This window comes from Macrobrachium nipponense, chromosome 1 (genome assembly GCF_015104395.2).
Source record: "Macrobrachium nipponense isolate FS-2020 chromosome 1, ASM1510439v2, whole genome shotgun sequence".
Taxonomy (NCBI): Eukaryota; Metazoa; Arthropoda; class Malacostraca; order Decapoda; family Palaemonidae; genus Macrobrachium; species Macrobrachium nipponense.
In genome coordinates this window covers 186,642,654-186,657,233 of record NC_087200.1, presented here as the reverse complement: position 1 = coordinate 186,657,233, position 14,580 = coordinate 186,642,654, and the positions used below count along the sequence as shown (strand labels likewise).

At 38.3% G+C, this 14,580-nt stretch overlaps 1 protein-coding gene across 1 annotated transcript in view; it reads right to left on the bottom strand.

Annotated features, from left to right (window-relative positions):
* The window catches only part of LOC135219926 (xylosyltransferase oxt-like), a 313,007-nt gene that overhangs the window by 78,089 nt on the left and 220,338 nt on the right, over positions 1-14,580 (bottom strand). The window contains exons 12-13 of the mRNA XM_064257145.1: positions 12,939-13,044; positions 8,807-9,021 (exon numbers count right to left, since the gene is read on the bottom strand). Coding sequence (XP_064113215.1) covers positions 8,807-9,021; positions 12,939-13,044 — 321 coding nt within the window. The remainder of the gene's footprint in view (positions 1-8,806; positions 9,022-12,938; positions 13,045-14,580) is intronic.

The window sequence follows — 14,580 nt, the reverse complement described above, 5'->3', positions numbered from 1 at the left end:
ATAGAAAGGCTCTGAAAATCCCATCTAATTAGCATTAGAAATAGAAAATGAACTAGTACATTCAAGAACTATGAAAGAGCTCTCTACCTGGCTTCCTTGATGGTTATCTGGCGACCATTCATAAACTGATATGGAAGAACTACAAATGTGTGCGTAGCTATCACAACATTGTCAATGATCACTCTGACTGACCAAGATCCAGGAAGAAGTGGCTTATGCATATCAAACTTGTGAGAGACAACCTGAAAACAGAATAAAATTTGGATGACCATTATCCAGGAAGAATTTGATGATGCTTGTCAACCTTGAGAGACATGTCAACAGAATAACATTTTGCATGAAAATTATACTACACCACACTCTAAAACTTGGGGATATAAAGTGCCTAGCCTTGCTAAGTGCTTTCAATAAATATGACAAATTTTTTAATCAATCTGTATTTTCATAGCTAACAAACCTGAGTCTTAACAATAGGATAATTTCTTCTAGAGCCAGCTGGAAACCGGTTAAAACCAATCGAAGATTGTTAAGCAAGAAATCTGTGGCATCTGGCAACTCCTGCATATACGAGGTGGATGTTGATCACCAACCAGGCTTGGAACCTTGTGATGCACCAGTCTTTCTTCCAACAAAGGATATGAGAGGGGCAGCTAGAGGTGGGCAGTTAAGACCTCAGGTTGGTTAACCATTAAAAAAAAAAACAAAAATTGATTAAAAAAAATTGTCATTTGTTTCATACAAGGAACAAACTCGTCTAACCATTAAAAAAAAAAATTGATTAAAAAAAAATTGTCATTTGTTCATACAAGGAACAAACCTTCGGTCTTAACAATAGGATAGACTCATACTTGGAGGGAGGTACAAGTACCCTGAACTGGCTTGGGATTCAGCCCACCTAACCACCCTTCTGAGAAGATCGATTTCTAAAGAAGGGGGTTTGAGCCCGTGAGAGAATAGATAAACAAGTACATACCTAAAAACTCAACCTTCTGGGATTAAACACATGAGGCATGTCCAGAGTCATTGCATTTGTGGAAGGTAAAAAGAACTCTGCCTGTTCAAACAACAACCACATAGGCCACAGGGATTTATTACTACTCCCCTCTCCCCTTGTTAGAGAGGAGTAAGTGCTACTGAGAAGCAAATTTGTTTATTGTACAGGAATAAACCAAGTAACTGCAACCTGTAAGGCTGCCACGCTGACCTATATCAGACCAGTTCCAGCTTATGATGTGTCATATTTTTCAACCTGCCTGTAAGAAGAAAGGAAAAAAGAGAAGGAGACCAGCCATCTCCCTCATTCCGTCTCACACGCAATCATTTTAGGTGAGATACAAACTGTCCTGTGGAGAGCACTGGATGAGCTACATAAATTGATGGGCAGTTGTCACCATCAGACCCAAGGGAAAAAAAGTGTCCTAGGACCTGTGGGCAATGTCCTTCTGGAAAAGGAAGTGAATGTGGTCTGCTGAAGCCAAGAACCAGCATTCAAAACCCTATGAACAGACAAGTTCTTCTTAATTGCCAGAGACAAACTCATTCCTCTGAAGTCATATGCTCTAGCCTGCACAGACTCTGTGACAGAACTATCCAATGCGATCTTGTAACCCTCGTTTTGGACCGACCAGGTGACTATCACTATAGAACGACTCCTCTAATGAGTAGCATACTGATTGTATAACATCATGAGGGATCACCTCATAGGAAGTCTACTGTTGAAGATGCACGTTTCCTTGGCAGCCCAAGGACTTCTCCCAGGTCTACAGTGCTTTTACTTTGTCCTGCAAAAGTTTACAGTAGGAGATTTTGAGTATATCTGTTCCGAGTTTTAGGACATCCCCGTGGCATATCCTATTGTCTTTTCAGTCTACTTGGACGTCCTTGTTAGACCTCTGATTCTAGAGGTCTTCTATTCATGGTCCCAGAATTGTTGATTGGAGATGAAAAACTACTTTCTATCGCCAGCCCCACTGATTTAACAGTCAAAATGCACCGTGTGGAGTCGTCACCTCTGTGGAGCCCATGGTAAGCTACATTCCAAGCAGGAGAAATGTGGTGGCCAACAACCTAGCCATTGGGGTAAAGTCCTATGTATGGAGTGGTCTCTGCATCAGAACATAGTGATTCACTGTTCTATCTTTGGGAAAGACTCATGTTAGATCTCTTAGAACATAGTGATTCACTGTTCTATCTTTGGGAAAGACTCATGTTAGATCTCTTTGCCACTCTCTTCACCAAGAAACTGTAGGTTGCTACGTCTATAGAACGCCTCGCCTTCCCAGCAGAGTTTTAGTTATATTTAATTATAAAAGTAGCAGCCATGCCTTCTCCTGAAGCGACTGTTGTTGGGAGAGTGGGTATGTCGTAGGAATGATATTTCCGGTCTGACGGAAGCTTAGGGTAAGAGAGGCAAGTCACAAGAGTAGCTAGGCTTCGAGATGGATTTTAGGGACTTCTACAATAAGACCTATTTTCCTTCCCAATTTGCTGGCGTTGTGTTTACCACCTTTCAGGCAATGCTCGAGGCGGTTTTTGGAAGCCCCGTGATTCGAAAACAACCAGTATCGCTCTCAGTCGGCTGCGAGACGTGATCTCGGACAGAGGTCAAATTGCCAGCCTCCCAAAATTAGGCCTACCCACGACGTACTGGTGGACACGAACCCCAGACCTGAACAGAGGTCAGGCCGCATTCTTCTACAAGGATACACTAAATATTGCATAAAGGTACGTCTGAAAGTGTAAACTTCAACCCAGCACCTTTTACTACCATACGACTCTTGCTAAATTCATTTTCAATTCTCATTTTTACCCCTTCTACATCAAAGCCCTTTGTCCCCATCGGGCCACGTGCTCCCCTTTGTGACTTGTTAAAGACCAAGCTTTCGTGCATACCTCAGTGAACCATTCGAGTTTACCTTCCCCAATGTTAGAGAATTAATCAGCCTTAATCAAAGCAAGAAGTCATTTTTCCTTTTATCTCGTTTAATCTGGGATTCTTTTCCAGATTCCATGAGTCACGTGCCGTCTCTGCCCGCAAGTGTGCATTACCCCAAGTTTATGAAAACCAGCTATAACAGCTCAACGGAGCCATCATTTACTTTTTCTCCAGCCCAGCACGGGCCTTTTAGTAAATAAATAGTTGTTAAGTAACGAGCTGAGTTTTCTGGCGACCTTCCCTCTAAAGAACTTAATAATAACTTTCAGCTTACGGTAAGTTTAAGCAATTCCCTCTTGAAATCCCTAAATTACTTCCGTTTACGTATCTAGCCTCTCTCAAGGCTACTATATACGTAACAAGGTCTACTTCTTGGAGGTTTAGGATCCTCTTCCTCAAGTAGAGGATGCTCTTCTGCATCCTTGGCACAATCTCTATGGTACGCTTTCCCCTAGTTCTGCCAGATCGGTCAGGTTCTGGACAGAGTAGTCTGCCATCAGTCAAGTCAGAGTAGTGAGACCCAGGAATTTCAGGATGTCCTTGGTGGTGCCTCTGTGTCCACAGGCAAAGTGGTTCCTAGAACTTCTGTATCTTCTGTCAGAGGTTCCAAATAAATCCTCTATGGAACCTCTCTTGCTAGTCTCGTGGAAATGCTCCAACAGTCGGTAAGATCTCTGTTGCTTCACAGCCGGGGACCATCGAGTATCTCCTGAGAGTGAGAAGCTTTTCTTGCAAAGCAGCAGGACACATGTCCAGCTATCTCAGGAGGTCTCCTTTAGCAGTTTACCAGGGCAAGTAGTCCAACTACCATGGTGGGGGTGTTGACAGTATTTCTCTCCACTCAGTATTACAGTGAGTGGATAATGGATTTTCTATTCTTGTTTTTCACAGCATCTCAGCTTCTGGGCACTACAGGGCCACCTTCGGGTAAATCCTGTGCATCCTGGGAAATCATGGTGTTGTTCAGGAGTTTTGAACAGTCCTTTTCAACAAGAAAGCTCAAACGTGCAATTTGCGATCTTACTCATCAGTCGGGAATCTGACTCTTAAAGACAGTTTTCCTGTTAGCATTAGCTTCCTCAAACAGAGCGGGTGAACTTCATGGCCTGGGTTATGACAGTAAAAGCACCAGGGGCAAGTGGTCTGTGGCCTTCAAACTTGTCCCGGATTTTGTAGGTGAGACTCAAAATCTCTCAGTTCATGATCGCAAATTTCTCTCTTTTTCATTCTTCTCCTGAATGAATTGGTGGACAGTGATCCATAGGAGTTTTTGCCTTGTCCTGTCAGAACTCTGCCCTGACCAAAGGTCTAAGTGTCATAGACTATCTTAGCACCGGTCGGTCCAGAATGGAAGTTTCCAAGATCTTTTCATTCTGGCCACGTGAGGTGATTAAGCAGGCATACTCCTAATCAGATAGTTCTGTCACAGAGTCTGTGCAGGCTAAAGCATAAGATTTCAGAGGAATGAGTTCCTCTCTGGCAATTAAGAAGAACTTGTCTGTTCATAGGGTTTTGAATGCTGGTTCTTGGCTTCAGCAGACCACATTCACTTCCTTTACCAGAAGGACACTGCCCACAGGTCCTTGGACACTTTTTTCCTTGGGTCCAGATGGCTGGTCCCTCCTTTCTCTTTTTTCCTTTCTTCTTTCTGCAGGCGGGTTGAAGAATATAACATGTCATAAGATGGAACTGGTCTGATACAGGTGAGTATGGCAGCCATACTGGTCGCAGTTATTTGGTTTGTTCCTGTACAATAAACAAATCTGCTTCACAGAAGCACTTACTCCTCTTTCTAACAAAGGGAGAGAGGAGTAGTAACAAATCCCTGAGGCCTATGTTGTTTCTTACTTGAACAGACAGTTCTTTATACCTTCCACGAATGCAATGAATCTGGACACGTCTCATTGTGTTTAATCCCAGAAGGTTGAGTTTTTAGATACTCGTTTATCTATTCTCTCATGGGCTCAGACGGAAGTTCAATTCAACTCTTATGATTATGATACCTGTTAAGAAGGTACTTCTGCACAGTTATATGTTCAGCAGGAAAGAGTGTGTGGAAGAGTTAGAGGATAAGTGGATAGATGGACAATAGGTCCACAAAGGGAAAGACAATAGCCATAGAACAGATGTACATGGCAAGACAAGAGTAGAGTACAAGTGCATGCATGTTAGTATCACTGATGACACGTCAAGCCAAAGATAACTCGTTAGATTTTACAAACATTTCCATTATAGCATGACTAGCTAAACTGATCAAGGAACAAATGATATTAGACAAAATCTTATTAAGAAACAAGTCTAGAAAAAAATATGAGTTTACAAAAGGACCACAATGTTTAAAACAAACCTGGTCTCCAGCTTCCAGGGTTATTTCTTCAGCAACTTTTGCTCCAACAGGATCCATCAATAATAGGAGAGGTTGTTGCACAGTCTCCTCCTCTTCTTCTTCACCACCAACATTGTCACTTTTAGCGCCTGTCCAGCGAGTTATGACTGTTATATCACTATTTGGACCTAATGCCCCTCCCAAGTTTCGGAAGACTTGCTCTTTAACATCAAAGTCAGATCCAACTTCAACACTCTGAAAACAAATTCAATAACATCAATGATAAATTCTAATAAAACAGAATATCACACAAAGATAAAATGCAGCATGAACCACACCATAACCTGAACTCTGAAGGGTCTTATATTATCTGGGATATTAAATACTTGAATGCTTAGACACTGCTATTGTACAAGTTCAGCAAGAAATATATTGGCATAAATGCTTTCAAAATGTGTCAAAACAATCCTCATTTAATTATTTAGCTTTCTATTATTTCCATGTATGAATTTATATGCCATGTATGAATTTATATAAAAACAAAGTGGAAAATCTGAAATATTACATACTCTATAACAATTAATTTTCATTAATTTTTCACAAAGTTGTTTGTTTTAAATTTTAAAAATAATAGGGTACCATGAAAACAAAAATATATTATATATATGTACATCAAAAACATTACTGTATAAAAAACTACACAGGTTACACTTACAATAATCCTATCACTGATTTGTCAAAAGGGGGACGATATTTATTGTGGGGGAAAAAAGGAAAAACCACGTCTCTAAATTAAAGCTGGCTTCATTCTTGATGTTTCCAACATATTGGACTAAAATTCCCTGCAAAAATTCAAAGGTGTTGATGATTGCAATTCTTCAGTAATAAATTCAATATCTGTGATCACAGACAAGTAACATTTAAATAATTTTGGGTTTACTGAAAATGGTTTTGAAAAATTAATTCCTGTATGCTAAAGTGAAAAAAAAACCCTAAAATATAAAACAATTCTAATAAACTACAAAGTGCCAAAAATAAAAAATTTATTAATGGATTCATAACTAAAAATAACCTAAACACAAAGATTATTAAGCTGATATCTCACATAGCAGTTTTATAAGCACTGCAATGGTTGTCAGTTAGGTAACCGCCTTCATTGTGTTCATTAACTTCTGCATAAGAAAGAAAACTCCTGAATCTCCAAATCCTCTGCTTATGGACACAAGGATCCCTATCTGCCTTCTCTAATGATTCCACAAGGTTTAGCGCAGGAACATAGGATCTATCAGACCCTGACATTCTTGTAGACTCAAACACCTGATGCAGAGGAAAGAGATGTCTGGATCCACTGGTCAAGATGCAGAAAAACCTTTCTTCCCATGGACAGATGTGCATCATCCTGTAACCTGGAAGGGCAATAGTCAACATCCTTGGGTGCAAGAAGATGAATGTCGGTAGTGGTCTCTCCTTGAAGATCGTGATGAGGAGTGTTGTCGTGGCAAAGAAGAGTGATTCAGCAAACCCGAACAATCTGGTGTAGAACCACGCCATGGTTAGCCACAATCCGTCTCTATCTGTGTAGAACCACAGTTGTATCCTTATTGACCTCACGGCCATGTCTAGTCACACATCCGTCTCTATCTTCGTGGCCCATCTATTCACATGTCCATGTCTGTGAAAATCAGGGGAGGAATCACAATCTCTTTTGGTCGAACATAATCTAGAGCAAGGGCATGACAAATGTCTGGAAGGCCTAGGACTTACTGGACTTCTGAAAGGTCAGACATGAGTGTGAAATAAAAGAATGTCTCTCATAGCTGAACTATAACAATATGATGACTTCTAGACATGGACAGGAGGAGGATCCACCATTCGAGATTTCTTGATCGGAGCCTTGTTGTCTTTTCTCTGAACTTGCACAGGACAAATTGGAGAAGTAACTACTACTGTAGTGTTCCTCTCAGAATGAGATTCTTGAGGGTGAGAGACTGACAGACAAGACACATCATCTACGGGAATATATATGTGTGCGGACAAGTCACAGGTGTTGCTAAAGGCAAAGAAGAGGAAATGGTCCTTCATTTCTTTGGGGAGAGGATCAGTTACAAAATCTTTAATCCTCAAACGAACAGGGGAAGAAATACTAGAAGACAACGACGAGGATGAAGACGAAGAAAGAGACTTACACCGCCTCCTCTTAAGAACACAGCCGTACTCTCTCAAAAGACCAAATTGATTGTGTCAAACATAGCTGAATGAAAGAGTTCACAGCATGAGCCGCAGCAGATGACATCATAGCAGGAGCCAGCTGTGATGTTATGGGAGCAGACGAACTCTGTACATAAGCGTTGGTACTGCTGTAGCCTGAACGGGAGGCAATCCAAGAAGATGTGTATTAAATACCAGTGATATCGCACTTGACGGTGTAGAGCAAGACCTGGCAGAGTGGAGGACGGAAGGGCTAGGAACTGTCATGGTAGCCAACACTGGAATTTGCGAAGACATGAAGTGGGGTAACAGGCCAGCTAAGGTTGGTACTCCTGATAGGCCTAATGAGGCCCAAATGACCAACAACTTCTGCACATCTAACCTAAACACCCTGCTTCCTTGTACTTCCAACAGCAGAAGGACCATCAAAGGGTATGGCTAACAGGGAGGGAGGCCATTGGCACTTCCTCTGCCACAAGCAGGGAACCTAAAAAGGACAACAAATTGTCCCGAGAAAGCAACAAGTGTCAAGGAGGTTTTCCCCTTAACTCTTCTAAAATAGCCCTAAGACCAGTTACATCGGCCTCTAATTTGCCAGATCTCATATCCTGGCCAAAAAAGGGAGCTTTGAAAGAAGAAAATTTGAAGTAGTATTAGTACTAGAAAAACTGCGAGTGGCAAAAGCTGCAATCTGAAAGGTTTTGAAAAGATGAGAAACTTTTACTCCTAACCTCACTTCTTGTCTTAGAGTCAGAAGAATCTTTTTTTTCTGTCTTTTCCTATATTATCTGCTTCTTGCATCTCCTTATACTTAAGCATTCATTATTTCTTCTAACCAGCCAATACACTGATGACAGTGATCATAAAAAGAACAACCTTGTTCCTAAATTTAACACATGTTGTGACCGTTGTAAACTGAAGAGTAAAGATGGGAAATACAACCCCCCTTACCTTACACACTTGAAACTTGTCTTCATCCTCTTTGGATGACATCCTTTATGATGACAAAAACACAAGAAAAGCCAAACCAAACACTAAAAACAATCTAATTATCAACAAAATCAAGCAAACACTCTCCAATGCATATTTGCAGACCAATGACAGAAAACCTAAATGGAAAACTACAGACACTCAACCCACCCAAAAGGGATGGGATGGATCCATAGATAGTTCAAACTAAATGATGGTATCGTAATTGTTTCTAGTTTTCACACACTATTGTCCTCCCACCTGATGTGGGAATCATAAACATGAGGTAAGATCATTTCATTCAAAAATATTGTTTAATATATTTAGCTTGATTATTATGCATACATAATTAATCATACTGTACTTACCTTAAATTCATCACTGACTTGATAAGAATTGGCTTCTAATACTGCTGATGCATACAAATGGCATTCTCTATTCTTAGAGATAAGTAACTGCGTTACCGTCTTAGTACTAAGTCTGGCTGCAGCATTGTACAGTGTTACGCTCACATCATTACTTCCTGCTGGCCGATCTTCGTGGTGGTAGCGATTCTCCCAGTAACTTTCTAAGCCTTGAGTTGCTATAATCAAAACATTTCACTTCAATATATGACATTTATGTAATCAAAAGATATTATAATATAGCATAGTGTCACATTCCTTTCACAACAAATGCACTGAATGCCTTCAAGGACTTGGTTACAGCAGTAAGATAAGCTGGTATCAAGAAAAAGTTATACCTAGGAATCTCTAAGTCTACCATCAACCAAATGAATACCTGAGCAGTTCTAACCCCCCTCAGTTAAGGGTCTGTGGCTTCAACAACTATTGTTTTTTGTAGTTTCTCAAGGTACTATTTAAATAATTTTATTATCTTATATTCCTGTATATACTTGTGTATCATGCAACTTTTGAACACCTAATTTTTGAAACTAATTTTATGGGGGGTCACATCATTCATGAGCCATAAAATTTATAAAATTAGTTTATGCAATATTCATAAATTAGCATTGTATTAAACAATACAATCAAAACAAATATGTATACATCTTTTCCATGGATCTTTTAAAAAAGTTATACTTTACCTCACTGTATCCAATAATATTGTATGTATTCCCATATTACAATTGTATTATAAAATACAAGCATAGCAATTATGTGCCATTTGCATTGTTTAGGTTTTCGTGAACATGGACAATTGGATATAGCATTCAGGAGTTTTTGTTTACGTATCTATTAAATTTCAGTTACAGATAACCATAGGGGAAAGTTTTTTTCCCATCTGCTATACATGTTAAAACAACAGTAAAAACTGATCTTTCATGCCAGTAGTTTTGATTAAAATACTTTTTCTCTCCAATTTTGCTTATGGTCAAGTTTGATGGCATATCAGAGTTTAAGGGCTTCATGCATGTAGCCAGCCAATGTACAATACTCTATAGTCATTATCAGCCTGAACATTGTTTTCTAAGCTTCAGATAAAACTTGCAACTTAAATTTAGCAGTATATTTCCTTGCCTGTATTTTCTCCATAGCAAATAAGGGTATAATGTAAAAATATATCAGTCCTATTCTACATGATGTCATTTGTAACATAACTACAGTAATTGTTTACAATTGAATGATGGTTGAAATGCCAAGCAAAACAGCTGTTGTTGTCCATTCAGCTGTTCATAGCTGCTTCTCATTCAGTTGTTTATGGTTGCATGCATTTAGGCATCTAATATAATATTACTAACAATACTTTTATCATTCATTCTCATTTACTTTTTTAACTAATTCAACTGGAAGATGGGATAAAGAGATGGTGGAAAAGAGATTAGTCCATTGTAATTTTGGTATCTCAAATAAAAAAAAGGAACTTGCATGATACACAAGATACATGATAAAATTCTTATGGGAGAAAAAATTTGTGCATCGCATGATACGGGAGATCACAAGTTACACAAGTATAAAAGGTAAGTACAAATGCATTATTAGACAACTAGAAAATCTCCCATATCAGATTATTTCAACTAGAGACACTGATATTCCCCTATTAGTTAATGTTCAATGAAAACATGTATAGTATGTTCTAACCCGTAAATGAATACAGTAGTGCCTCAGGATACGAAATTAAACCATTCAAAAGCAGCCTTCTTAACCTGATTTTTTCGTATCTCGAACTACGTTTTACATGTAAATTGCCTAATTCGTTCCAAGCCCTCCAAAAACACCACAGTAAATTTTATAATAAAGCTAAATTGACCAATAAACAATGAAATACAACAATTTGGACCATTCAATACCTAACATAACCTATACTGTACCTTTAAATAAAGTGTATTAGTGTACATGGTACAAGAAATACTGTAGTACATACGTACATATGTAGTAAAATGTGGAACCTTACCTTTCGAGAGGCAATCTCCGAAAGTGGCAACAGAGGAGGAGGACAAATGGCAGAAAACATGAACACTTAACTTTACGAAACACATTAAAAATTGGCAGAAAACATTAACACTAAATTTCACGAAACACTAACAAATGGCAGAAAACATTAAGACTTAACTTTAAAAAAAATTAAAATTAAATTTCTTTATTTTTGCCTTTTTCTGATTTTTACATTTTTTTTTTTTTACTTTTTATATTTTACGTTTTTTTACAAAATTTCAATTTCTTCCCACCAAATGAATGCCAGTCTATTTACGGAATTTATCAAACCACCCCCGAGAAGCCTTGAAGTCTGGGGTTGCCATCGATGTCCCTTCTCCATCGTCTTTGGCCTGAGCAATCAGATCACCGAAAATAGTGCTGGCCTTGTGGCAGATTGCCATCTCGGTTATCGTATCGCCAGCAATTTCTTTGTCTTTAATCCATAGAAGAAGCAGCCTCTCCATCTCAACATGCACGTGGCTCCTCTTGTTGGACAAAATAGTCACGCCCTTGGAAGGTGTAGCTGCTTTCATGGCTTCCTTCTGCTTAAGGATGGTGCCTATCGTCGACGGATTTCGGCTGTATTCCTTAGCAATCACACTCAACTGCATGCCAGCTTCATACTTCTTAATTATCTCCATCTTAGTCTCCATAGAAAGCATTCTTTTCTTTCCGTGAACTTCAGCAACATTCGTGGGACCCATGGCTAATTAAGTTAATTAAGTCCACACACAACACAATAAAGTATACAAGTAGAAAGCGAAATCACTGACACGAATTTACGTTAACTAACGAAATACGTGTATGTGAACGAACAAATTCCGTGTGCATACGATAACGCTGATGCGACGAAGTGGCCGAAGGACGCCTTTACGTAAAGGCATGATGGGATAGATGCTGACCAATAGGAGAGCAGGATCTTACGGCGGTGACTAGCATCAGGAACCAATGGGAGAGCGGGAGGATGGTGGCGAGTCTACTGAGTTAGCGGCGCGCGAGTTTTAAAATTGTTCTCGGCGGTCAGGGCGAATCTCGGACTTTACAGTACACAATTTCGTAACCTGAATTATTTTTGTATACAGAAGCAAAAAAATCTTCGTCTTTGCTTTCGTAACTTGGAATTTTCGTAAGTAGGGACTTTCGTATGTCGAGGTTCCACTGTATTGCCTTATGAACAAAAGATCAGGAATATTTTTAAGTTGAATACATCATGAATGGAGAGGTATCAAAGTACCTAGTTTTTGTTTCTTCTAATAATGAACAATTTCACCTCATTCCTTGGACACCTACAATAAAAACAAAATTTTATCCATAACCTAAAGATATACTATACTACTACTATACCAGCAGGGGTTCCATTTCTGGCGGGATGCTGATAACCAAAACTCTGTGATTTATGGTGCTTATAACCGGTTAATGATGCCAATAACTGGTTAATGGTGCCTCTGTTAGGTATGTTATCATGCCATAACTCTATTATCTTATGGCACTAGGCAAGCTCCATAAAACCAGATCGCTATTAACCGAGTCCGCCAATAACCAGGGACTGGCTGTACTTGACTTAATACTGATGTACCTGAATTTCACAGTTTTCAAAAATTATACCATGTTTGCATGAAGCCCTCTATGAAGATATTCACATAAATTCTTAAAAATTATAATGGATATTTGCACATGAACAATGCACACTGTTATGGTAAGGTACCATGCTTAAGTAGCTTGAAAAGTAATGCAACCTTTTAATAAAGTTACATTCATACCAATGGTAGGCAGATCAATGACAAACTATTAACAACATTTTTTGCTTATTTAATGACCCAATTTATATTACTACTAATTACACATGATATGAAAAATTCATGATGACAAACCCTGTAAGACAAATTCTCATGCATTATAAATGAATCAGATTATTAAAATTCAAGGTTCCATGAAAACTAAATTGCACATGTAATTTTTAAATCTGTGTTGCTTTAAATTCTTATTTCATGCCAACTATCATAACTTTCAATCATCAAAACAATTCCCCCCAAAAGATAAAAATAATTACGGACAAAAAATCAGGCTCATTTAGTAAACTTACATGAATAATATGGTGTATACAACCATGCATCTACTTGATTAATGACTGCTTGATTAATGACAGCCTCAAATTTCCGAGCAAAGAACAGGTTTCGAGATGCTGAAGCCTGGAAAAACAAACATTGATAAGTGTTTTTAAAATGAATTGGGTAGCTTTTGTGATTTGATATTTAATGAAGATTTCTATTTAAAGACAAATGACTTAACATTAATAACTTAAAGACTGTTGGCAGTTGCCAATGTATTCCTAAAATGGACAAAGGGTGTTTCAATACTTATTGTCAAATGTCAAACATTGTAACTGCAATTCTAAAACTTCTGAAAGGGCCTAAGATACCGCTTTGTCTCTGCACAAGACACATCACATGCCAACTGAAGGATAAAGTAGATATCATATGTAGAATAAGCAGTAGAAAACCTCACTAGTTTTTTTTCATTTCTTGGCTAACTTTTCCACACAGTGACAAGGCATCTTTTCATAGTACTCCTAGGGTAGGGTATTCATGAAAGTACAGTGAAAGTCCACATTTTGGACAAAATATATTCATTGCATTTAATTCACTGTACAAGCAATCCTTTGTTATTAGCAGGATTCTGTTTCCAACGGCGTGACAATAACCAAAAATTGCAGATAACTGAAAATCAGTGATAACAGCGCTTATCAGTGCTGATAACCGGGAATCAACACTGTTGTTAAGTGGGGATCGGTGCTGATAAATAGAGATCTGTGCATATCAGCGTCAAAACTCCAGTTATCGTCATCTCCAGACAACCCCCGTAAAACTGGATCACCAATAACCAATAACTGCACAATTTGATTTGATTTTATGAAATTCACACTGACAAGCAAAGCACTAGGGCACTTTCTACCATTCAGTGTTGAGACAGTGAAAAAAGGGAGTTCAACTACTGCAGTTGAACACATAAAAGAGGGAGTTCAAGTACTGTAGTTGAACAGATTTTTCAGTCTGCATATGTGTTTATACATATGTACACAAGCATCATATTACAAAACCCAATGCATCTGTTCTGCCCTCTCTCTACTGGTGCAATAATATTATTGACTTTTATTTAATGCAGCACAGTACTATACTTAATATTGCACAAAAATATATTTTAGTCTCTGTATGTATGCCTGTAATGTTCATATATGCATCATGCTAAGAAATCTCTGTACTACATATACTATTGTTCATTTGTCCACCTTCTTCCTGTTTATCTCTGACAAAAACTTTTTATGAAGAATTTGAGTTTACCGTATATTTGTGTATAAGAAGACCTGTAGATAAGATGATAAGGTAAAACATTATGGCAAATTTTAATGAATTTATCTCATATCTGTAGCATAAGACAACTGCTAAATTACAAAACCATCTTTGTATAGGCTAGCTTCGACACTTGAAATCATGACAGGAATGGGTCTTAAGTTTATACCTAGGCCTTTTCAACAGTGGATGCATGGGCACACTAGTAAAAATGATACAATATGAACACTGTTTTCACATGCTCCAAAAAATTTAATTTGTACCTAAAAATACTTAACTCTTAGCCACATTTAACAAAATGATATTGTAATGATACAATTAAGTTTGTTCATACTTACCTGGCAGATATATATATAGCTGTATTTTCCGAAGTCCGAC